At 53.7% G+C, this 25,203-nt stretch overlaps 3 protein-coding genes across 11 annotated transcripts; 2 read left to right on the forward strand and 1 right to left on the reverse strand.

Moving 5' to 3' along the window:
* Positions 1-116: 116 nt before the first annotated feature.
* On the reverse strand, positions 117-8,426 carry LGI4 (leucine rich repeat LGI family member 4). 5 transcript variants are annotated; one of them, XM_081030839.1, is made up of 10 exons: positions 7,851-8,354; positions 7,376-7,447; positions 7,058-7,129; positions 5,479-5,550; positions 5,290-5,361; positions 4,902-5,071; positions 3,264-3,425; positions 2,588-2,752; positions 1,980-2,485; positions 117-1,096 (listed from the first exon to the last, which is right to left on the reverse strand). In XM_081030839.1, exons 1-10 carry the CDS (start codon positions 8,021-8,023, stop codon positions 782-784), a joined length of 1,779 nt encoding a protein of 592 aa, XP_080886965.1. In that variant the 5' UTR covers positions 8,024-8,354; the 3' UTR covers positions 117-781. The 5 variants fall into 5 exon arrangements, with proteins under 5 accessions (XP_080886965.1, XP_080886968.1, XP_080886967.1 ...); XM_081030842.1 differs by lacking the exon at positions 3,264-3,425 and having other exon boundaries at positions 7,851-8,426; XM_081030841.1 differs by lacking the exon at positions 5,479-5,550 and having other exon boundaries at positions 7,851-8,151.
* A 3,794-nt stretch (positions 8,427-12,220) lies between these two features.
* On the forward strand, positions 12,221-16,398 carry FXYD1 (FXYD domain containing ion transport regulator 1). Of its 4 annotated transcripts, none has more exons than XM_081033161.1 (7): positions 12,221-12,362; positions 13,469-13,533; positions 14,018-14,050; positions 14,316-14,679; positions 14,915-14,951; positions 15,854-15,903; positions 16,093-16,398. In XM_081033161.1, the coding sequence occupies exons 3-7, from the start codon at positions 14,033-14,035 to the stop codon at positions 16,113-16,115; spliced, it is 492 nt and encodes a 163-aa protein (XP_080889287.1). In that variant the 5' UTR covers positions 12,221-12,362; positions 13,469-13,533; positions 14,018-14,032; the 3' UTR covers positions 16,116-16,398. The 4 variants fall into 4 exon arrangements, with proteins under 4 accessions (XP_080889287.1, XP_080889289.1, XP_080889290.1 ...); XM_081033163.1 differs by having other exon boundaries at positions 12,226-12,362; positions 14,605-14,679; XM_081033164.1 differs by having other exon boundaries at positions 12,260-13,069; positions 14,605-14,679.
* Positions 16,399-16,522: 124 nt separating this feature from the next.
* Positions 16,523-25,202, forward strand: FXYD7 (FXYD domain containing ion transport regulator 7). Of its 2 annotated transcripts, none has more exons than XM_081033168.1 (6): positions 16,523-16,719; positions 21,197-21,226; positions 22,865-22,939; positions 23,075-23,117; positions 23,279-23,319; positions 24,796-25,202. In XM_081033168.1, exons 1-6 carry the CDS (start codon positions 16,689-16,691, stop codon positions 24,816-24,818), a joined length of 243 nt encoding a protein of 80 aa, XP_080889294.1. In that variant the 5' UTR covers positions 16,523-16,688; the 3' UTR covers positions 24,819-25,202. The 2 variants fall into 2 exon arrangements, with proteins under 2 accessions (XP_080889294.1, XP_080889293.1); XM_081033167.1 differs by having other exon boundaries at positions 16,541-16,719; positions 23,075-23,108; positions 24,796-24,956.
* The last annotated feature ends 1 nt before the right edge of the window (position 25,203 follows it).

Below are 25,203 nucleotides of genomic sequence, written 5' to 3' on the forward strand. Positions count from 1 at the left end.
TTGGCAGCCAAATGCACCCCTGGGATCTCCCCCTCTATAGCACTGCTCCCTGGACACTGCCCCCCACCCATGCCCCTCAGGAGACAGCCTCTCCCAGTAATCCCACCACAACAGATAGGGCAGATGCACAGCGTGTTTATTGAGCTCACATACCTTCTCCCTCACCCCTGTCACCCACTTGGGAGAGGTAACCGGGGCTCGGCCGGAACAGCTCTCGTTTTCCCACCTATTCCCAGGCCCAGAGCAAGAGGGATGACATGCTGGGCTTCCGCCACCGCAGGCGTGGGCACAAGCAGCAGAGGAAGTTAGCAAGCCTGGCAGTAAAACCAGCCCAGCAACTGATGATGTCATGGGCATGCACTAAAAGTGATTGGCCGGATTGAGTTTAGACGAGACAGGAAAGCTATCTCCTCCTGAGTATTCTCACAGGGAACAGGAGAGGTGAGGGTGGGTCGAATGGGAGGGGGGGGGGGTGCTTCCAGACCTCATGGAGCTCTGCACATTACTCCCACCATGACTTCTGTATTCTGCCTCTGTGCCCCAGCCTGAGCCCCACATCACCTTTGGTGGGGAGCATTTGCCCCCAGCCAAGATGTTACTAAGATGGGAAGGGCAGCTTTTGCCTTGAACTTGCCCTGTGGCCAGTATCCCACAGAACCAGCCATAATTCCAAGTGGGGCCAGGAGGCCAGTCAAGGGGGTGTCCAGAGGCCTAAGACTCCCCATGCCCCACCCCCACCTCCCACCCCCAGCCCCAGCCACGTCCAGGGTCCTGCCTGGTGTTAGGCACTGAGGTCTAACTCGTGAACCTGGTAGATCTGTGTGGGGCCCTTGAAGCACGCAGCAAACAGGAAGCGTCTGCTGGCCATAGTGATGTGGGCAAAGGCCCGGGGGGCCACCAAGGCCGGGGGCCCCAGCTCCTGCAGTGGTTCCAGGAGCCCCTTATCAGGCTCAAGGTGGAAGACCTGGCTGAAGGCGAAGTCGCTGCCCAGGATAGCCAGCTGGTCCCTGGCGATGAGCAGCGGCTGGAAGACGTGGGCACCACGTGAGGGAAGTTGCTGCAGCAGGCGAAACATGGAGCCATCCCAGCGCATGACCTATGAAGTGTGGCCACTAGTTAGAGCCTGGCGTCCAGAAAGGCCATGCCTATTGGCAGTTCTCTAGGCTTTGGAGGACTTGGAACAGCCTATAAACAGAGGCCTATAGGTACCCAAACTCCTGCAGCTTTCTTATCTTCATAAATGTCACCACCCAGCTGCTCAGGCCACAAACTTAAGAGTCATTCTTGGCCCTTCTGTCTCCCACACACCCTACAACACAGAATCCATCAGCAGTGGAATCTGTCAGTTTTATGTACTGTGGTGTATATTTCTCAAGTCTCCTCTGGCCGCACTCCAACCCAGCCCCAGTCACCTCCTCCCTGGTCTCCCTACTCCTGTCCTTGGAACTCTAGTGTGCTCTCCACATAGACACCCTATGAACACCTGAGTCAGATCAGTGCTTTCTAGGCTCGGACTCTCCCCCAGGCTATACCTCACTTTGGAAGGAGAGTTTTGGAGGAGGTGGGCGTCAGCCTTGGGGCTTCAGGGAGTGATGTTGGAATTAAATGTCAGTACTGGAGTGAGTCAGAGCAGAGCCGCAGGTTGAGGATAGAATCAGAATCTCGGGGCCAGTGTCAGTGTTGGGGGATGAGGAGTGGTTTAGAGTCAATATCCTTGAGGGTTCACAGACTTGGAGTCAGTGTTGAGATGGGGTCAGAGTTCAAAGTGCAGCACATTAAATGGGGTTGGAGTTTGAAGGTCACTCTGTGAGACTGGGTCAGAATTTAGAGGCCAGTGTGCAAGGTGGGGTCAGTGCTGAAAGACTAGCCCACATTGCATAGTCAGCGCTAAAAAGCCAGCCCTGAGTGGGAGTCAGCTGCGGATCAGTCTGGGTTTGAGGCCTCTGCTGCCCGCCCCACCTGACTGGGCCTGGGCTCACCATGGAGTCCCCGATGTAGCGTGTCAGGCACAGGAACACATCCCCACTGGCCTGGAAGTGGCGTGTGGCATAGACGTCCTCAGCCTCGGGGATGTCTGTGCGCCGCTCAAAGCGGCCTCCAGACCAGTGGAAGAGCACGGGCCGCTGGGAGGCAGAGGCCAGCAGCAGATGGGGCCGGCCGTCCAGCTCGAGGACCTCAGCATCCGTGTCCCGGTGCCAGGCATGCAGGCTCTGGCGCGGGTAAAAGCCGGGCCCATCACGGCACAGCAGTGTGGTGCTGCCTGCCTTGGAGGCGTCAGCCACCACGAAGCAGGGCTGCCCGTCCAGCCACAGGAGTTCGGCGTCATTGGGCCGCAGCAGCCGTCGTGGGGCCAGGGCTTGCGTGGGGGCCAGGCGCAGACCAGGGCTGGGCCTGGACCACAACTGTGAGCCTCCCCACAGGCGGGCGGCCAACACAAAGAGGCGCAGGCCCAGCACCAGCGGCTTGCAGGACACCACCGAGGGCGCTGTGAGGGAGTCAGAGAGCAAGGGGCAGGTCAGGCCGGTTGGGCAGGGCAGGCCCACCAGGCAGGCTGCAGGGGCAAGCAGGAAGATGGGAAGGGGCTCACCGGACAGCTCTTCCTCGGGCTGGAAGCGTTGCAGGCTGTAGTCCCAGGTGAGAATCAGGCAGCGGCCGGCGAAGGGCTGTGCCAAGATGATGTGGGGTTCCCCCTGGTAGGAGAAAGACTCCACGCCCAGTGCCGACTCTCCAACTGTCTGGAACCAGGACAGCTCTGGGGGGTTGCAGGAGAGAGTCAGGCAGGCTCGGGGGACCCCAGGGGTCCTCATCGCTGAGCCTTGGTTTGCACATCTCTGAAATGAGGACCATCATGGTGTTCATCTCATAGGGACATAGAGTGGAATCTTTTCATCTAGAGCTGCATCAACTCACAACAACATGGTAATACTTTATTTTCTAGGCTTCGTGGCATCATCAAATAGTTGCTTAGAAACAGCATGTGCAATAATTATTTTAACTTCACAAAATCCCTATGAGGTCCAGCCCGTTATTATATCCACTTTACAGTGAGGAAACTAAGGCTGAGAGACACAGGCAGCCAGTTGTCCGGTAAAATCCATCCTTCCCATCTTCCATGAAACAGGATAGGAGCTGGGCACAAAGCTGCCCAGCTAGAGGCCAAATTATCCCAGCACTCCTCCAGCTCCTTTCCGGAAGTTAGGTGTGGCCATGTTTAGACGAAGTTCCCAATAGAACAAGGGCAGAGTGGTGGCCGTAATGCTCACCTCTCTTGTATGAAGATGGTTCGCCCTGGACTTGGTCTTCTTCCCTTCTCCCCATGAACTGGCAGATGGACGTGCCACAACTCTGTGTCAACCATGAAAAGCAGGACAACACCCAGGGGCAGCCCCACTCTCCTGAACTGCTCACCTCAGACCTTCTGTCCTCTGTAATTCATAGTGTTTTGAGCCTCTTTGTTATAGCAGCTTAGCTTTTATGGTAACGACGCACCCAGGTTGCCCAGCGTAGTGGTGGTAGAGTTGGACAGCTGACTCCAAGTCATAATACTTCACTCTATGTGCCAGGCCATTTCTAGGTGCCAGGGTTGAACTACCAAGGATACCCACCCAAAGAGGGATCTTTTAAAACTGTCCAGCAAATTATCATCCTCTGCTCAAAACCCACCATGGCTTCCGACAGCCCTCAGGGTAAAATCTGCTCTCCATTCTGTGGCTTCCAATGTCCTGTACAGTGAGGCCCCCGTGCCTTTGACCTCACCTGTATCTTTCCCTTCACTCACTCTCCCAAGCCAGACCTACTTTCCTTTGATCCTCAAACAGGATAAGCTCTATGCTGCCTCAGGGCCATTGCACATGCAACCTCTTTTCTTTACAGTGCCCTCCTCTGTGTATTTCACTTGGCTGCATCCAGACCTAATGCCGTCTCTTCAGAGAAGCCTTCTCAGATGCTCCATGTCATGTAGGACCCTCCCTTAATGTCCCTCATCGCTCCCTGTGTTTATCACAACATATAGCATACATTTATTTGTGCAATGTTGTATGGAATAGCTGTCTCCCCACTCCCCGGGACTGTGAGGCCAGGGCTCCGAGCTACCTTCGTCACCACAGTGTGCCCATTGCCTCTCACAGGGCTTGGCACAGAGAGAACCTTGGTGAATGTTTGTTGAATAAATGAATAAAGAGAACTTTTAAGTTAAATTTTCTTTTCTATGAGTCCCACAGACCTAAAACACGTCTTACACTTAGATGATGATGATAATGATAGTTATTATCATATTAACAGCTTTCAGATTGGAACTCAAATGTCCACTCCTTCAGGAAGCCCTTCCTGACCCTCTAAGCAATGTCTGGCCCTCACTCTGGTTCTGGGCTTCTGCAGCCCTGTAGGCTCCCCCACTTCCAGCCCCGACAACTCTGTGCTTCCCAAACACTGGCCCTGATCATTCTGGGCTATCTCTGCCGTCCTCTGGTCTGTGGGCTCTGTGAAGGCAAGACCCAGGGCTGTCTTCATCACTGCCATGCTCTCTGCATTGTCCAGTACCCATAATGATACCAAAATGATCATAGGAAGTATTTTAGAAGTGGTCATTTTTATATTAATAACATCAAGAGCAAACAGTTATAAAGGCCTCCCATCCTAGGCCCTGTGCCAAATGCTATGCAGGTATGGACGCATCACTGAACTCTCAACAGCAATCCTATGTCACTGTTTATTACCTCCATTCTACAGATGAGAAAACTGAGGCTCAAGGAGGTGATGCTGCTTGCTCAGAGTCTCACAGCCAGGAAATGGCAGAGTTGGAGGTGAGGTGAACCCTTCGGCCCTGGCCACTGTCCCCCTGATCTCCCGCCTTCTTCTGGGAACCCCGGCTGTCCCTCCCACCCATCCGGGAAAGCCCCCACCTATGGCTCTGCACTTGAACGTCTTGGGGTCCAGGTGGCGGAGCTGCATGTGGGCCAGGGCGGCGGGGCCGGCGCAGGCCCCAGCCCCCACGCTGGCGTTCACGGTGGGCATCCACTGCAGCAGCCAGAGGACACGGCAGTCACACTGGAACTGGTTCCCTCGGAGGTCCCTGGGGCAAGAGGCCGGGGAGGGGCTGCGACCCGGCTTCCACCCCCTGGAGGCCACTCTCCCCACCCCCTCCCCAGGCGAGGGTTCAGGATGGGGCCCCACAAGTGGTGTGAAAAATATGTAAGAACCATCGCAGCTGCACACATTGTGGGTACAGATATCCCCTCCCCTCTCCAATAATCCCATCCACCCCCACCCACCCAGCCCCCTGAGCCTCACACATGAGTCAGGGTCTCCAGGCCTCGAAACAGGAATCTGGGAAGGGTCTCAAGATGGTTATTGGCCAGGCTCCTGGTGGAGGGAGAGAAGGAGGAGGGGTCATCAGCCCCTGTGTCCCTGGGTGATGGGGTGTGGGGTGCCTGTCGGGCGGGCTGGGGTGGTGGGGGGTGACGCCTTGGAGGCACGCACAGATGTGTGAGTGAGCGAAGTCCTCTGAGAGCATTCTTAGAAATGGAGCCAATCTCATTGTCCTCGATGAAGCTGTGGAAGGAATGAGGGGTGAGGAGGAGACCCTCGCTTTCCTGCTGTGGCCCCATAGATTTTAGGGGAACTCACCCCATGGAAGCCATAGGCCACTGGAATGTGTTGAATTCTCCCCCAACACTTGGTATAATCCCAGAGGAAGCCTCCCCAGAAACCTCTTCTCACCGAGATCCCAGCCTACAATCCAGGGAGCCAAGAACCTGACCCATCTGGTCATTACCAGCCTTGTAGTGAACCCTGTCGCCACCATTACCACCACTGCCACGATGGTCACTAATCCCAGCTCTAGCACCATTATGACCACCAACACCTCCACCATCATCCATTATGACCAACACCCATGCCTCTACTATTGTCATCAACCACAGTACCAATAACTGCCATTATCACCAACAATGTACCATGCCACCATTGTCACCAACACTACCACCGTCATCACCAACACCATCACCACCACCATCACTCCCATCACCAACACCATCATTACCATCATTACCATGCCACCATTGTCACCAACACTGCCACCATCATCACCAACACCATCACCACCACCACCACTCCCGTCACCAACACCATCATTACCAACCCCCACACCAGCAACCCTAAAAGCATCACCAATGACACAGCCTTCACACTCAACACCAAAATGACTGCCACCATCATCACCAACACTGCCACCATTATCACAAGCATCAGCACTAGCACCAGCACTGCCAACACCAATGAGGTCACCATCATCCCCATCACTCACCTCCTCTCTCACCACCAGCACCACAACTGCCATACGTACCAACACCCCCACCATCACCACCAAATCCAATACCAACAATATTTCCGTTACACCAACACCAACATGCTGCCCACAGCCATCACCCACATCAGCACTAACACCAGTACCAGAATTACCAACGTCCTCTACACTGATCATTATCACTGGTACCAACCTCTCAAACTTCATCATCAGCACACCAACAGCACCATTACCGTGGGGTCTGCCATTTTTATCAACATCATCTGCACTCCATCATCCTCAATAATGCCACCATTTCCTCGTGAGCAGCAGCAACAAGACACCACCATTATTCTCATCAACACCAATGCCAGCATTGCCACACCGTCGTCCCCACCACCACCATTGCCAACATCCCCACCTAACTCAGAGGTGTTTCTTGTTAATTTGAAACATTTCCTGTCTCTGGCCTCTTTGCACCCTCCCTGGGCTCCCCTAAGTCAGGTCGGGCCACAAACAGTCTTGGGTTACCCTGTTCCTTTGTGGATCTCCAAGCACAGAGAGGTGAGGTGAGCAGGCTGAGATTACAGAGCTGAGCAGGAGCCCTGATCCCATCCAAGAGGTCAGGCCCCTTGTCCCTCAAGAAGAGACGCGTCCAGACACTTCCTCCCCAAGGCAATAAGCCCCTACTTCCCCATACTCTGGGAGTCACAGAGGGGCCCCTCCTTCCTCTCCCAGGCCCCCATTCCTGCCCCATCCGCTGGCCTCACTCACAGGTATTGCAGGTGGGACAGGCCAGCAAATGCATCATCCTCAATCACGGAGAAGTAGTTGGATGTGAAGAGGCTGGCAAGGGAGCAAGAAAGAAAATTTTCCAGAGTTGCTGCCCCTTATCTGACATTTTAACCTTGGCCCCACCCTCAGCCCACATGGGTGTGGTCACACACACACATGCATGCAATGTGAGTATGTGCGTGGACACAGATGTTTTCACAGACACACACATGTCCATAGGTGTGCCCACCCCCACATGCATGTGCGTGAACACCCACTCCCTTGAGCTTGCTGTTGGCTCAGCTGGGTCCCACTCACAGCAGGTGCAGTGATGGTACCCTCAGGAAGCTGCCGGCCTTCAGCTGGGTGACTCCAGTCCTTACGAGAGAGCTGGGGACATGGGTAATAGTGGGTGAGAAGAAAACTACTCCAATACCCCAGTCCCATCCCAGAGCCATGTCCTGTCTGTGGGGCCCTGGCATGCCACCCCTGTCCTGGGTGTATTTCCCCTACATCTCAGGGAGACAGGCATTTGCCTTCCTTGCTTGGTGAGTGTCCTGGGAACACTTATCCCACCCCACTATCCTTCCTCGGGGGCCCCTAATATTGCCCCTGCCCTTTGGAATTTCCCTTCCCTTCCCCTCCAAATCCCAGCAGCCCCCTTTTGGGCATCCCAACATCCTTTGCTGTCCACCTCCCATGATCCTGACAGGCCCTTGTTTCCTTGAGGACCCCAGCATCCTGCCCCCAACCCCTGGGGTCCCAGGACTCCCATGCCCACCCTTACACTCACAGTGACAGCAGGGTCGGGGAGAAGCTCTCGGGCAGGTCCGGGGAACCTTCACACAGGGCACTGTCTTTGGAGCAGGAGCAGCTCAGAGGACACTTTCCCTTTGGGGGTCTCCAGGCCACCCCAGCCCCTGCCTCAGCCAGCAGCAGAAGCAGCAGAATGCTTGCCCCTCCCATGCCCCCTCACCCCTGCTGAGGCACCAGCTCCTCTCTGCCCACCCAGCTCTGCCCAGGCTGCGGCCACTACATCTCCCATGCCAGGCGACCCTCCATTCCGCCAGCTGGCACGCTCTGCCCTGGCTTCTTCTCTCTCCTCTTTCTGTCCTCTCCTCTCTTTCAGTCTGTCTTTCTCCCTATATCTCTTTGGCGCTTAATTTTCTGTTTCTCTCTCTCTCTCTCTCTCTCTCTCTCTCTCTCTCTCTCTCTCTCTCTCTCTCTCTCTCTCTCTCTGACTCAGTGAGTGAGTGAGTCTGTTTCCTACTTTCTATCTCTGCCTCTCTTTATTTCTGTCTTTGTCTCTTTTTCTGTCTCTGTGTCTCTCAGTCTCTGTTGGCCTCTCTGAGTGTGTGAGTGTGTGTGTGTGTCCCTCTGTCTTTATGTTTTATCTCCCTTCCCCTCCTCCCACGCCCCTTCTCCCTGGAAGTTTGGGAAAGGGACTCACTGGGCACCGGGTGTGCCCAGCAAAGCCGGGTAAGAAAGAAGAGAGGGTCAGAGGCCATAAGAAGAGCAGCCCTGGGGAAAGGACTGGATGGCCCCATGGGAGGGGAGGGGCCACCGAGGGCTGGAGCTGCCTTGGCCACTCCCTGCCAGCCCCCTGCCCAGATTCCCCACTTAGGGAGTGTGAGGAGGATGTCACCAGGGTGGGGACCGGATGGCTCTGCCGGCAGGAGGAGGGTGGGAAGAGAGACCACTGAGGGCTGGAGCCGCCCCGGCCACTCCCAGACAGCCCCCTCCCCTGGCTCTAGGAGGGTGTGGTGGGCGGGCGCTGTCACCAGGCTTGCAGGGGCCAGCTCAAGTCCAGCTACTCCCTCTGGTGGATACATTCGGTAGCGCGCTACCCTGCCCCAAACCCACAACCTCCCTTGCACGCCCCAAATTAACCCCTTGAATGCCCACCACCCACTGGGGGTAGGGAATCAACCCAAGGGAAAATAATGATGATGCCACCTCCTTCTTCAGCGTTGACTCTGTACCAAGCTCTGCCCTGAAGGTTAATCTATTAGCTCCTGACCTCACCACAGCCCGCTGAGGTTGATACAATTGTATGGCTATTTCACAGATGGACATTCTGAGGAGAGAGGTCAGCTAATTTGAGATCTAGGTTACCCAGAAAGGGCAGAGCCAGGACTCGAGCCCAAGCGCCAGCTCCTGGGCTTTGCCACAAGATATTGCATTCTTTCTTTGGAGATCAGAACTCATGGATAATGATTGTTTTTATTTGGACTAAGCTTTTTAGCAGTTTGGATAGATTCTGTCCATTAAATACGAAAAATAAATTATGGGCACTTGTTACCCAGCCCCAAATGGTACTAGGAATATTCACTGAGCACTTACTGTGAGTAAGTGAATTTACTCAGTCCTCACAACAACCCCGTAAGGTGGGTTGTATTCCTAATCCCCATTTTACAGATGGGGAAACTGAGGCATAAGGCGGTTGAACGATTTGTTTCATGGCTCTGGACAGATCTAAACCTAACTACTCCCCCCCACCACCACTGAGTAAAATGCACAGCCTCTCTTGTCTTGCTGCACACACCCAGAAAATGTGGGGGATAAGGGACCAAAAACAGCTCAGCCAGGGTCACACAGATCTGGATGACAGGTCCAGTTGTGTGTGGTTGTAAGCAAGTCATGCATCCTCCCTGATCCTGTTTTCCCATCTGTCAAATGGGACAATCATGGCATCCACTTCCCGGGTGTGTGGAGCACTCAGTGAGATGATGGAGGCGACGTCCCTGGCTTTGGATTCGGGGCAGGGTGGGCATCGCTGCACGGAACTGGTGGATTTGGGTGGACTCCGGACCCAAGTGCTTGCCTGCACCCAAACAGCTCTGTGCCAAACAGCAAGGCTCTCTGGTCTTGGTGACCTCAGCTGTAAAGCGGGGATGATAAACTTCTCACAGATAAAGATAAAGACGTTCGTGCCAGGGCACAGAGGGCAGACTGGCCTAAATCCATATTCACAGCATGCCCTACCTAGCAGGGTTCTCACTCCAGTTTATGACAAGGATGATAATGACGATAACGATAGCTAACTTTGTTGTCACTGACTGTGTGCCAGGCTTGATCTAAATGTTTTACATGGATCATTTCACGTAATCATCCCAACGGCCCTCTAAGGTGAATACTATTATTATCTCCATTTTACAGAAGAAGAAACTGAGCCACAGAGAGGTTAAGTCATTTGCCCAATATCACACAGCGGGAAAGTGGTTGAGCCACTCCACTCTGGAGTAGCTGGCCCTGTGAGGGGAGAAAGCCCAAGAGTCGCTGGAGCTGGCCGGGTGCTCCTCTCCCAGCTTGCTCCTTGTCACACCTTCCCAGTGCTATATAAACATTAGGGTTATCATTAACCAGGGGCTGCTGGTGACCCTGGGGTGCAAACCCAGGAAGGGCAGAGGCTGAAGGCTCAGACAGACGGGGATAAGGGAGACTTTTGAAGGCCCGTGGGTCCTCTGAAGCCATGTGCACACATGTATGTGTGTGTCTCGGGTGCACCTGTGCCTGAGTGAGAGCATGCCCACCTGCCCTTCACTCCGTGTCCTGCAGAGCGTGGGATTCGGCTGCCCCTTCTGGCCTCTTCGACTGGAAGAAGTGCAGTTTCTGTCCTTAACTACCGGGGGGACCCTGGGAGAATTAGCTCCACTCTGCTCAGCCTCAGTTTGCTCATCTCTAACATGGAGTTAATAATAAGACCTCTGGGTCAGAGACCTCTGAGGACTTACACGTATGGCCTCAATGATTTCTCTACTTTATAGGATGGGAAACGGAGGCACAGAAAGGTCACATGGGCTGCTAAAGGTCACACAACCAGGAGTGGCAGAGTCCAGACCTGATCGCAGATTTCTCTGTTATCAGTGCCTTGTGAATTTGACTTGCCCTTGAGTATGACAGGTGTGTGGTCCTCCAGAGGGTCCTAGAGACGACGTGAACTCAGGGAAGGGGAGGTTCAAGGTTAAACATATCAACCCACATTTGGTGGTGTTGGTGTGTGAACACAAGCGCGTAGGCTTCTATGTCTGTGATGATGTGGCCAGTCGTGTGCCTGTTTGCCTATGCATGAGGTTGTGAACACAGGTGTGTCGTCTGTCTTTGTGGTTATGTGTAAGAGTAGCTGGTTGTATGGCTGTGTTCTTGACAGCGTTTCTGCTTCTCTGTGTACCCATGTAAAGGTGTGTGTGTCTGTGTACGTGAGCACACAAGTTTGTGGGCCTTCACATCTCTGAGACTATGTAGGAGTGCTGGCTGTGTGTCTATGCCTTTGCGTGCATTTATGTGTGCCGTGTGTGTATTGGTGTGTCTCAGTACCGTCATGTGTGAGTATGTCTTCACGAGTGTGTATCTTTGTGACCATTTGTAAGAGGGGACAGGTGTGTGGCTGTGTCCTTGTGCCGCTGTACAGGTATCCATCTGCACAAATATGTGTTTTTTATGTTGTGTGGGTACACAAATGTGTTTGTCTTGGTGTTTTCTGACTGGTGTAGGAGGTGCTGGCTGTGTGTGGGAGCCTTTGGGTTTCTCTCTGGGTGTGTTGTTCTGTGTGCGTTTGCCTCTGTGTTTGTACATATATATACATATGTATTTGTGTGCTTTTGTGCCTGTTTACCTGGGTCTGTGGGTTTCTGTGTGTGTGTGTGTGTGTGGTGTGCACCCTGGGGACCTCACAGTCAGCAGCGGAACACACACACACACACACACACACACACACACACACACACTTACACACAAACTGAAATGTCCCCCAAAAGTCCTGTGGTGCTTGCTGATCAGGGCTCTGAGGAACACTTGGGTCAGGGGGCAGTGGGCTCCTTAACACTGAGGCTGGGTGACCTTAGGCCCCACCCAGGCACAATTTCCAGGAAGCAGCACAGAAAATCATTCACACCCACCCTTCCACTCCAGCTCAGAAGCATTCTGAGGTGTGCCCGAGGCACGCAGGTGTACGTGTGTGCACGTGTGTGCGTGTGCGTGTGTGTGTATGTGTGTGTGTGTCTGCAATCCAATCCTCCCTACCAGCACCTCCTTTCCCCAACGTGGCTGCCTACTGTTCCTCCATCTGAGCTGAGAGAGTTAACCTAGCGGGCCAGGGCGGTCTGGGCTGGGGGCCGCCCCCTGGCCCCCCTCCAGCCCCGGCTCCAGTTACAGCTGCTGGTTGGGGAGGGCACAGCTAGGGTGGGGCTGGGAGGGGAGACCGCTGGGGGCGGTGCATCCAGCTCTGGGCCAGGGGGTCCAAAGTGCTCGCCTGGTCACAGCCAGACTTGGGGGCCTTCCTTCTGCAGGGGACAGCCTGATTGGGGTGAGCGTCCCCCACCCCTCCCCTCCTGGCCTCACCCCTTGCCTGGCTGGGCTGCCTATTTTGGGAGCAGGAGTGGCCAGCCTGCGGCTTCCCAAGCGGGCTAGACCCAAGAGGAAGGGAGTGTGGTTGAGACGTTGGGGTTCCCCCAGGGGTGGGAGTGTGGGTGCAACTCCTCCCTTCCCTGCTGCTGCCCCCTGGCTGGGTGTGGGTTATAGACACGCACATGTGTAGGTCAGATTGCGTCACTGTTTGGGGGCATTAGAGGCCTAGATGAAGAATAACGCCTGCCTGATTATGTCTCCACCCCATGTTCCGCTCCAACCAGAAGTGTGGGGAGCGGGTGCTGTCTCCATTCCAGCCCCACGGTGTGCGCGTGCATGTGTGTGTCCCTGCTCCTGGTGTCTGCCTTCAATCTCATATCACTCGCCTGGTGTTGTCCGCTTGTGAAAGATGTCACCCAGAGGCGGGTGGAGGGAATGTTTTTCCCTTTTCTCATCACTCCCAGGAGAGGAGAAGGGGTGGCCTTTTCCCCAGCTAGGTTGTGTGTGACCCCGAGGAGGGGAAGGAAAGCTGTTGCCATGGTGGCCTGTGTGAGGCAAATTCCTCCAGAGTGAAGTGGGAGATATTTATACCCAGGGTCAGGCAGAGAGCGGCTGCCAGCGGTGAGGACAGCAGAGCTGGGATACTGAGGACACAGTGAGGCCGTGGTGTGTGGGCAAGTGGGTCCTTGGGTGTGTCTTGGCTGTCTGGTCCCTCGCAGTGTATTTGTCTGTCCACCTGGGTGGGGTGAGGCCTGCTTTTCCCGTTAGAGTGAGTGTGGGGAATCTGGGGCCTGCGGTGGGGAGGCGCAGGCCTGCAGGAGATCCCTGTGGCCTATGAGAGTCTCACCCTTGTCCTTGCTGCCATGTGACCCCCATTGTGTGAGTTGTTTTGGTAACACTGTGTCCCATGAAGCAGGGGTGCCCCTGTTTCTCAGGGTGGCCAAGCTGAATGACAAATGCTTTTGGAATTAAGTCCCTCACATGTCTCTGACTTAACCCCTTGGGTTCCGGCCCCAATGGTGGGGGAATGAGGGTGCGCATGTCCTGACCCTTGGTGTCCTCCAGGACAATGGCATCTCTGGACCACATCTTGATTCTCTGTGTGGGTCTCCTCGCCATGGCCAGCGCAGGTGAGTCTGAGGAGGCAGCCCACTACCCACCTCAGCCCCAAGGGTAGCAAGGGTCCAGGAAACCCTGCAAAAGAACCAAGTTTGAGACTTCAACCTAAACTAAGACTGTTGGAGCACTGGGAAATCGGGGATCCCACATTGGGTCCAGTCACAGGCTGGTATTTGGAGGAAGGGAGAGGATGGCCAGGTCAGGCAAAGGTGGAGGTGGGATGTCAGTTGGCTTCCCAAGGATGATGGAATCACAGACACCTGTAATGAGATGGGAAGCTGGGACAGTTATGTGTCCCCTGCCCCAGCCAGGACAGTACAGAGGGGTCAGCTAAGACCCAGAGAGAATGAGCAGGCTCAGCGTCCAACCAACTGCTCCCAAACTTTCAGCCCAGGAAAGTAGAATCCCCCCAAAGGGTCTCTTTATGCCCTTTAATGTCCAGGATCCCAGGATCCCAGGAAGCATCCAACCCTTGACTTCTCTCTCTCTTTCCAGAAGCTCCACAGGAAAATGACCCATTCACCTATGGTAAGAGAGAGAGGGGCATCTATCTTTGGGAGTTGCGGGGTGTGGGGGTGGGAGTTTTGGGGGCTGGGTTTGCCTGTCCTGCCCTTATGTTCTCTCTCTCTCTCTCTCTCTCTCTCTCTCTCTCTCTCTCTCTTTCTTGCTCTGGCTCTCTGACTCTTGCTTGATCTTCCCCTGTCTGCTTCTCTATGTCTCTTTCTGTGTATCTCTGTCTCTCTATTTGATCCCTTTCTGTCTCTTTGATTCTCTCTTTCCTTTTATCTGTCAGTATCTTATGGCCCATCCTCTGCTTCCTCCTGTCTCCCTCATCCTCTCCGCCGTCTTTCCCTGCTTTCTTGTTTCCTCTCTCCTCCCTGCACTGCCCATCTCCTTCCCTTCCTTCACGGTCATTTCTCTGACCCACCTCCTCCCTTCTCCCATATCTGCTCCTTCTTCTCATTCATCTTTTTCTCCTCTCCTCCTTCCCTTCCTTCTTCCTTTCTCCTCCTCCTCATTCTGCCCCTCTCCTATCCTTCCTCCTCCCTTCCCTGCCCTCACCCTCCTCCTGCTGCCCGTAGACTACAATTCCCTGAGGATTGGAGGCCTCGCCATTGCCGGGGTCCTTTTCATCCTAGGCATCCTCATCATCTTGAGTGAGTAACCGGTACCACTGCCCCCAGCCCTGCCTCTGCCTATCTCCGCCCCAGCCCCGCCTTGCTCCCACCATCTGCCCATCCAGTTCTAGCCCCGACCCGGGACCCGCCCTTCCTGCCCCTATCCCCGCCCTCGGCCCCGCCCCTCGCGAGCACCAGCTGGAGTAAGAGCGCCACTCGGTGCTCGCCGACAGCGGACTCTCAGCCCTGTCTCCCCCCCATTCCCCACCCACAGGCAGAAAGTGCCGGTGCAAGTTCAACCAGCAGCAGAGGTAAGAGGCCCTCCCGTCATTCACTGACTCCTGCTTTACAAGGGCGCTGGGGGAGAGGCGGGAAGTCCATCCCACCCGCAGCCAGAGGCCCTTCAGCAAATTTGTATTAAGCACCTACTACCTGCCAAGCCCCAAGCCGGGTCCTTGGACCCAGCAGTGAATTAACTGCCTTCCCTGTCTGGCTGAGCTTTCAGCCCAGTGGGGGCGGTGGCCGTAGGTTCAAACAGCTCCACACATATGAAATCACAAAGCGTGATAAGTGCTGTGAAAGAAAGAGGCGCGGCGAAATGAGATCACCTCACTTGGTGGCCCAGTTTAGCTCAGAGTCTTGTTCCTAGCTCTTTGATTCATCTTTAAATAAAATTTCAAACCCAGGCAATGGGTTTAAACAGGTTAAAACAATTGTAGATATTATTACACATAATAGCAAATATTTATTGGGCGTGTGTGTCCCACGTGCCAGATACTGTTGCATTGTGTATTACATTATTTACCCCTCACACCATGTCGCTGAGGGAGGTGCTGTTATTAACCTCATTTTACAGATGAGGAAGCCGAGGCACAGAGAGGTAGTGACTTGCCCAAGATCACACAGCTAGAAGATGAGACCATATCGAGGCAGACTGCCTTCCAGTCCCTTTGGCCTTCCCTCCCCCACCACTCCCAGTCCCTTCCCCAGCACTCAGGGAGGTACTCACTGGTACCCCTCTAGGAGCGCCTCCTGCCACACACTTAAAGGGCTCCTGGGTGCGCCTGGTTCTCTGGCGGAACCGAGCCTGCTCCTCGCCCTTCTCGGCTTCAGGGCACACCGGTCTGTGACATGAGGGCGGCGTTAGGGGATTACTGGGAACGGCTGCCTTTCTCCTTTTCCACCCCCAGTTCTCCTGCTTCTCTATTCCCAGGACCGGAGAACCTGATGAAGAGGAGGGAACTTTCCGCAGCTCCATCCGCCGTGAGTTTGAGACCTCGGGTGTTTGGGGATGAGGGCTGGTTCCAAGAAGCCCTTTCCCGGCCCCTCTGGGAGCAAGGAGGGAGGGGCTTGAACTCAAACCCGAGGGAGGGGAGTTCGCCTGCCTCTTCGCCCTCCGCGGGAACCGGGGTGCTCCTCCTGACACCTGAACTGTCTTGTGTTCCCCCTCAGGTCTGTCCTCCCGCAGGCGGTAGAAACACCTGGCGCGATGGAACCCAGCCAGATCCTGCAGCTTTGACTAGGCTGAGGGAAGAAGGGGAGAAGAGGAGGGGGCGAAGGGCTGGGGCGTGATGGCTGGGGGGGGGGCTCTCCTGCCTCTCACCTTTTTCACCCCACGGGAATCCCCTGACACCTGACGCCTCCCACCCACCACCGCGGGCCCACTGCCACCTGGACTGCCCTCTTCCCCACCCAGCTCAGACCCCACAGACTCCTCTCTGCCGCCCAGACTTCCAATAAAACGTGCTTTCCTCTCTCGACAGAGCCTTGTGGATGTCAGTCCCTCTGCGCGAACGCCTGGGCGCCCTTTTGGCCCCGGCAGGGGGCGCCCCCACCCTTGGGGAAGGGGCGGGGACGACGGCAGTGGGCGGGGGCGGGGGCGGGGGGTGGCCTGGACCGGGGCGGGCTCTCCCGGCCCCCATTGGCTACGGCCCCCCCAACACCAGGGCTCCCCCCATCTCCCCCCCATCTCAGTCCGCCCCACGTCCAGCTGCTGCAGCCGCGCCTTCACTGTCTCGGCATCCAGCCGCCCCCTGTTCTGGCCTGGCATGGCGACCCCGACTCAGGCCCCCACAAATGGTGAGCTTCGTCTGGGGAGAGGGCTGTAGGGGCCTCCGGGATCTTAGAGCTTCGGAGAGAGGATCTGGGGAGATTCTAGTACTGGAAAGGGAGGGGAGTGAGGAAGGGGATGTCGGTTCCTCCCAAGGGCGGAGGCCCCTGCAGTGCATCCCTTGGCGCCCCTCTGGACCTCTTGGACACCCCCTCCCGGTGGTGTCGTTCCTGTGCGAGACCCGCGGTTGGAGGGCGGCAGTCCCAAGAGAAAGGATGCTCGGATCGGTAGCTATGACAACCGGGTGGCTGGTCTGGCACAGCGGTGGTAGTGGACGCGAAGAGATGGGCTTTGAGGGTGGACGTGGATGGGTCTGCAATCATAGAAGTTCTCGTCGGTTTCGGGGTCCCTGAGGTGGGTAAGAGGAAGGGGTCCATATCGCTCTTTTTTCCAGCGCTAGCTCCTAGGGTGGGTGTTTCCTGAAATTCCTGACAGGCAGGTTCAGCGGGAAGGGGGAGAAAAAGGGGAAGACAGGGAGAAGGAGAGCTGGAGGAAGTGAGAGAGAGATGGAGAGACAGAGAGAGGGAGACAGAAAGGAATATAGCAACAGACCGACTGAGAAAGCCTGAAAGAGATAGGAAGAGACCCAAAGAGACAGGAGACCCCGAGTCAGAGACACAAAGAGAGACCCAGAGAGAAGATAGATTTGAGACTCAGATTCAGGGAGAATGAAGGGGAGAGGCAGAGAGCCACAGAGATGCAGAGAAAGAGAGAAAATCAGAGAGAGAGATAGAGGGACTGAGGCAACTGTGGAGAGGGTGGCTTAGCGAGAGAAGGAGAGAGACAGAGAGATGGACCCAAAGTGCCAGAAAGGAATAGCGCGAGAGGAGGAGGGGCAGTCCAGGGTGGGGCCTGAACTACTGCAGTGAGCCCCCATGGGCAGTAATGCGTGGCAGGACCCCCCTTTCCAGGCCTCATTCAGGGTGTTGTCAGGTCTGGGAGGTGCACTTGGGTGCACCCAGATGCCCCTCCCACCCCCATGCTGCCACAGCGATTTACGTTTCCCACCCATTAACCCAGTTATGCACCTGCTTAAACACTCTTCCCCTACGATCCCCCTTTCCTGAGCCTGCGTCTGCAGAGGACCAAGGGGTAGAATGCTTTAACTGGGAGTAGGGAGCAAGGGGTAGGGTTTCCAGCACTGAGAGCAGGGCCAGGGGATAATCTAGCGGTAGCTGAGGAGTCCCTGGCGGTGGAGGGAACCCCACTCCACTCCTCTCTCTCCTTCCCTGACCCCTTTCCCAGCAGGCGGGGGCTGCTGCACTGAGCAGTATCTGCAGAATTCGAAGCAGGGCGGGGGGGGGGGGGGGGGGCTGCAGAGGCTGGAAGCCACCCTAGGGAGAGGGGGCAGGGCTGAGCCAGCAGGCCTGGCGGGAGCCCAGGGCTTCTTTTTACAGAGATGGTTAGCCGGATCGATGGTAGCAGACAGGCAGAGGTGGGAGGACCTCTGCCTCAACTCCCCCCCAACCCCCCCCTCTTTTCCCCAGTCAGAGCATGAGAGGGGACCGCAGGTTTTGGGAAATCCCGAGGGAGGAAAATCACACTGTGCCTGTAAACTGCTTAAGAAAACGAATTAATGGATTGTTGGGGAGAGAGGGTGAAGAAAGTGAAGTCTCTCCCCACCCAGTCACAGAGTGGGAGGGTGAGTTGAGGGGCAAACAGGGAATGGAGGAGCCCCAGTGGGCCTGGATTCCTATCGCAGAGAAGGATCCTGAGCTTGGCCGGAAGCCAGCCCTGCAGGGGCACAAATGGGAGATACAAAAGGAACAGGGGGAGTCAAGATTTGCCCCGAAGTTAGAAACCCAACCCTTAGCCTCCCACAGGACCGCAGCCAGCCTGGGGTGCCCAGACCCATCACCTCTCTTCATCTCTCCAATTGCCCTGGTTGCCATAGCAACTACCTCTTTCCTGATGTCTCTGGCAACTGGCCTAGAATGGTGCACATTCCTTCTCCTGCCTCCTGGCTCCACCCTTAGCCCAGCCTTGCCCTGAGGACCCAGATTGCTGGGGCATCAGGGACCAGAAGAGGAACTTCTGCATGGAGCACAGAGCACCCAGGGAGGAACCAAAGAGAATTCTGAGACAGGCGCTCACCCAGTGGGCTCCTGATGGTTTGGGTAGCGAGTAGGTGGAAACACAAGAGACAAAAGCAGGATAATCCAACTGCTCCACCTCTGATGCAGCCTGTTGTAGCCCAGCAGAGGCTCACTTTCCTCCTTCCTCTTTTTCTTTCTTCCTCTTTTTCTTTCTTTCTTTCTTTCTTTCTTTCTTTCTTTCTTTCTTTCTTTCTTTCTTTCTTTCTTTCTTTCTTTCTTTCTCTCTCTCTCTCTCTCTCTCTCTCTCTCTCTCTCTCTCTCTCTCTCTCTCTCCCTCTCTCTCTCTCTCTCCCTCTCTCTCTCTTCTTTCTTTCTTTCAAACTTCTTTGAGAGACTTTCATAAATGTCAGAATTAACAGCAGAGGTGTGTCAAACAAATTTACTCCCCATCTGGTGGGGGAGCCAAGACAGAGCACAGATGTCTCTAAAATAATGTTTCCCCATCTTGATACTTTTGAATACCACCTTCACAATTTTTGCCTGTCCAAATGTTCCCTGCTATTTATTTAATATTTTTCTTTCAAAGGATTAACTTTTAGAAAACTTAATCAGCTTTATTTTATATCACCACCACAAAAGGAAAATCAGGATTTTTTGTCTTAAATTGAAGGCAAGTGTAAAAATGATCTTAAACAAGTGACTTTACTTTTCTGGGCCTCAGTGTCTCTCCTCCATGGAATGAAGATGAAGATAGCACCTATATCAGAGAGCTGCTATGAAGGTTAAATGTGTTAATATCTGTAAAGTGCTTAGAAGAGAGCCTAGCATGGAGCCAGTACTATCAAGTGCTTGTTAGATAATCAATAAAGGAGAAAACCAAATAATGTCACAAAATTCTACCTAGATATTGTTGCCCACTAAAGGCTCTGAGCCCAAGGTCTGTGTTCTTTTGCGAAAGGGGGAGATTAACAAGGCTTGGAAGTGTTAAAGACACATCAGCACCTACCTAAGACTTCCTCTTTGAAGACTGGACAGAGAATGAAGTAGAGTGAACTTATAAGTTGTGTGAATCAGTACTATTCAGGGTCTTGCCTAGGTGGTACCTGTATCAGTCAGTTTAGGGCCAGAGTATGCTGGGGTAACAAGTAGTACCAAAAATCTCAGTGGCTTCTGACAACCAAAGTTTATTTCTCACTTACACTATATATCCATCACAAGTCACCTGGCATTCTCTATTCACCAAAAAAAAAAACTGGAGCAGTTACCATCTTGAACATTCATGTCACGAGGCCACAGTCAAAAGGGAGCTCTTGTATGGGCACTTAAATGCTCCAGCCTGGACGTCACAATGACATCTCTACTCACAGTTCATTGGCCAGGATTAGTCACATGTCCCCTCCACCACCACCTCAAGGTAGCCATCCCTCCCTGAGCCTCGAAGGGGAAGAACACTAATGACAACACCTGGCATTGCCCTGGCTCTCCTGGTTCCCCCCCCTCCAGTGGTGTACTAGAATTCTGCTCTAGACAAGACAAAACTAAGAGCTGTCTGAGGAATTCAGGGGCCATCAGGATGGTTATTGAATGGGAAGTATGTTCTGAGTTCTCCTGAAGAGGGATATGGTTTGAGACAGGGAAATGGGAGATGGGGAAAAGTAAACACACACACACACACACACACACACACACACACATTAACCTTTATGAAATCAGGGTGAGTCTTCTAATAGATGGGTATGTTTCATGTGATACCGTTACATATACATTTATGCATAACACACTGGGAAAGCTATTATAAACTCAATTATGAATCTAAAAACCAATGGTGTCTTAGAAATAAGTAATATAGCTTACATTATATATAGCATAATATTGGGTATATTATAGGACAGCTCTTCTCTACTAGATTTGGTGGCAGAAGTGAGTGGATGGGAGCAGTAGCTACAGTGTCTGTATTTTGGAGCTCTCAGATGACCAAGAGGCTTTAGGGAGTGTTCAGAGGAAGCTGAACACCAGTCCACCAGTGGGGTTGGAGTCTGTCCGCCCCTAGCACCATAGGCAAATGGGAGTATAATATATATGTGTTTTCAGGAAATGAGTCCACAGCCTGCAGAAGACTTCCATAGGGGACTAGGACCAGAATTGCCACATACAGTTGGGTAGGTTGTGCACTGCACAGATAAGGTACCAACTGGTGGAGTAAGTGGGGGCTGGAATCCATCCTATGCTTCACTCTTCAAGCCTTGTGTCCTGCAATGAAGCTATATCACCCAGAGCAAGGGGTTACTTTATTGGATTTCTATACAGAAATTATTGGACTAGAGGCCCATCTGGATCCTCAAATATGTTAAGAAACCCATTGTTGAAATATGTTTTTCCTTTCTCTCTTTCTCTGCCTTCGTTCCCACAGTTCCTCAGGAACCTGACCCATTTTACTATGGTGAGTGGCAGATTCTGTGATGAGGGCACGCTGGGGCTGAATGGCGGGGTGGCTGCAGATCCCCACAGGTCACTGCTGAAGTGGCTTCAGCTGTGGCTGATATGTGCGGGGCCACTGGCCATGTGACCGTACGGATACAGTTCATACCACCTGGGCTCATGAAGGGCAGAAACACATTGGGGGATACCCTCTCTGGGCCCCCCAGGCTTCACAAGGACTCTGGGCTGGTGCATTGGGGGTCACCAGAGAAGCAAAAACTTTGAGGCCAGGCTGCCTGAATTTGAACCCTGGCTTATCCTCTCACTAGCTATGTGGCCTTGAGCAAGCAACTCTGCCTCTCTGGGCCCTTCTGTAAATAAGGGATAGTAGTAGTTCCCACCCATGAGGATTGCAGGAGAGATTTACTTGGATGATGCTATTAAATCATTCCGACAGCACTAAAGTTCAAAGAAGTACCGCCAGGTCTAGAAGACCTGGCCCCAGTTCCCCCAACAACCTCCTGCCCTCTCTCTCTCTTTGCTCTCTCATACTGTTCCTCCAATATACCAAGTGCTTTCCCACCTCAGGGCCTTTGCACTTGCTGTTCTCTCTGCCTGGAATACTCCTCCTCTAGCTCTCCATGCAGCTGGCTAAAGGTCTTTTTCCTTCTTCAGACCTCCGGTCAAATACTGACTGCTCAGCTAGGAGAGGCCCTCTCTGACTCCCAGGCAAGAGGAGATACACGACATCTATCCATGGTCACATGACTCAATTTTTGTTTTATGTAGTTTATTGCTTGATCACAATATGAAAGTCTAATCCCTGAAGGCAGAGGCCTGCACCACTGCTGGTACAGAACGGGTGCTCCATAAATCAATATTGCAGCAAATATTTATTGTGGTATATTAGGCAAGAATAATTCTTACGAAGGAAAAGGAAAGAATGAGATTAGAAAGTGTGGAAGAGAGGATGGAAAATTCTAAATAAGAAAGCCAGAGAACGTGTCACTGATATTTGAATAAAGCCCCAAAGTTGGTAAGGGAGGTATATTTGGGGGAAGAACTTTCAGGTAGAAGAGAGAGCAAGTACAAAGGCCCTGAGGCAGGACCATGCCTGATATGCTCCAGGAATAGTAGGGAGACTGGTGTACATGGAATTAGGGGATTGAAGAAAAGTGGAGCGGGATGAAGTCTGAGAAGGAACAGAGACTAGATCGTACAGGGCCTTGGGGACTGTGATGAGAACTTTGGCTTTTATTTGGAGTGTAGTGAAAATGGGGAGGCCGGCAATGGGGGCCCTGAGCTCAAGAGGACCCTGATCTGACTCAGGTGTTAAGGAGATCCCTGTGGCTGGGGGCGGGGAGACCATAGAGAAGTTTGCTTGCAGCAGTCGCCCAGATGGGCAACCAAGGTGGACAGGAGAAGGAGGAGATACCATTTAGATCAGAGATACATATGGAGGATATACCTGACAGAGGGAGGTAGGGGGAGAGACTGGGGAGCGGTGCTCTCAGTCCTCACACTAAGGCACTAAAGGAGCCCCCAGCATGTTCTGCAGCATACCTGAATTCTGGGCCCCTGGCTGGGCAATCGGAAGCCAGGCTGGGGGGTGGGGCTGAGGTGCCACCCCCACTTTGATGTCCCCCATTATCTTCCCCAGACTATGACACTGTGCAGACTGTGGGCATGACTCTGGCTACCATATTTTTCCTGCTGGGTATTTTCATCATCATCAGTAAGTGTAACTCTCGGGGCTCCCACACCCCTCAAACAGGGCTGCCTAGGGGGTCCCCAGGCACCTACAGTTCCCTTGTTGCCTTTCGACCAGACCCTTATGTCCTGTCTCCTTGTTCTATCTCTCTCCTAACAGGCAAGAAGGTGAAGTGCAGGAAGGAGGACTCCAGGTCTGAGAGGTCTGGCAGCAGTGGGGAGAGTGGGGAGAGGGGTGGGAGCAGCCTGGGGCCCAAGGGTGCTTCCATAACAGAAGGACCCCTGGGTCTGCCATGTGTTTCCCATGAAGTCTGTGGTTACTGAGCCTCTTTATGCTTTTTCTTTCTTATCTTTGCTTCTACAGCCCAACATGCAAATCCTGTAAGTCGGAGCTTCCCTCCTCAGGTGAGGGTGAGAAAGTGTGTGGTTCTGTGAGGACAGGTGGGAGCAGAAAAGGGAGTTATTAGAAGTGGAGTTGCACTGGTTGTCCCTAAGAGTGGGACCACCAACCCAATGGACGGACATGGGAAATTCAGTAGGAGCTGAGAATCCACAGATCAAAAATGTTAAACCCTGGAGATTCAGTGGGATATGAAATGCCCTGAAGAGTCCACTAAGCTCCCAGAAACAAGGACACAAGCCTGTAAAAGCAAGGATGAATTAATTCTCCGGAGGAGAAAGCCCTAAACCTGGGAAGACAGGGGCCCCACAGGGGAAAAGGATTTCTGTAGTCAGAATCAAGACAGAGTTGAGTGCTACAGAAGCAGGGAAATAGGATGTTTTCCAGACTTTATTGTTCAGTTTGAAAAATCAAGGTTTAAATGACAGAGCAAAAGGAAGGAGGGGCTTCTGAATAGTTGTATCAAAATAACAAAAGGAGAGATGTATAGAATACAGAGTTTAAAAATTCGTGCTGGAAAAGAGAGAATATGAGGATGTAAAGAGTATGAGGATGGAAAGGAGAAGAAAGGGATAAAGAGCAGAGGATGGAGGCCCTGGGTGGATGGTGCAGAGGAGAGGATGAGGGGGGTGGAGGTGTTAGAGGGCCAGGTGGAGAGTGGAAGAGGAAGATGGAATGTAGGAGGGAGTGGGGTGCAGAAGGGTGAGAGTGTAGGAGGGGGAGAGTGGGTGCAGGTGGATGGAAGGTGTAAAGGAAGATGGAGAGAGTGGGATGTAGGAGAGGGATCAGCATGTAGATGAAAGATTGTGATTCCTTGGGGGTGTTCATTTTAATTATGTAAAAATATCCTGACCTGTTTTTAGTGGAACTGCATCCCTTCCAGGGACTTTAAAAACATCAGATGGGAATTTCTCTGTCTCTTATAAAGTTCTTATAACTAAAAAAAAAATGGGGCCTTGGAGTACTCAATATTTGGGGAAATTTGGTGTGGAATTTCATGTGTTTTGTTCTTTTAATGGGACTTAAAAACATTACGGGCACATTTTGTGAATGATTGGGGAGGGTGACCACTGCCTGAGAACATGTCCAGGATTCTAACCACTCCAGTTGAGTTACTGTCCCAAGTGGGTTGGGAAACGAATGGGGTTGTAGGAGAACGTGGGGGCATAGTAGGGGGGTGGTAACTTCCTTTTTGGCCCCAGAAAAGCTTTAGCTGGGCCAGGAGGCTCAGCCTCATCACAGGTACGGTGCCCTCTATGACAGGACAAATGGCACACAGGTGTCCCTGTATGAACCAGACATTAGGGAGTGGGAAGGCAAGAGAACTCCTCAGTGCTGTCTCAAGGGTTATAGTCCGTGGGGGTCTGGATTCCGTGGTGGGGATGGAGGGTTCACTGGCTGCGAGGAGGGGGCTCCTTCCACCCCGCTAGTCGCTGACCCAGGTGCCTGCTCTTTCCGTCCCCCTTTTTCTCTCGCTCCAGCTCCTGGAGGTGGCGGCGTGTAAAACCAGCCCCGGCACCTCCACTGCAGTCCCTGCCCGAGTGCGGGAGCCTGAGGACGGGGTGGAGGCGGTGGGGACCCCAGCCTTGTGCCGCTGGGGAGCACTCCCGGGAATGAGCCGCCCCACCCACCCCGAGGCAGGAGCCGCTACACCCTGCTGCCCCTCCCGAGGCCTTGGCAACGACGACCCCCCAAAGAACCCATCTGCATCTCAGATCCAGGGACTCAGGCCTCCAGCTCCTGGAGTCCCGGAGTCCCCCCCAGCCCTCCGGAGTCCCGGTGTACTGCGCCCCCGCATCTCTTTGTCGCCTCTCCAAAGATCCGCTCCCCTGCCCACTCAGTGTCTATATCTTGAGCTTAATAAATGTGGATTTGGTTTTTCCCCCTGT

Source organism: Rhinolophus hipposideros (assembly GCF_964194185.1).
Source record: "Rhinolophus hipposideros genome assembly, chromosome: 21".
Classification (NCBI taxonomy): domain Eukaryota; kingdom Metazoa; phylum Chordata; class Mammalia; order Chiroptera; family Rhinolophidae; genus Rhinolophus; species Rhinolophus hipposideros.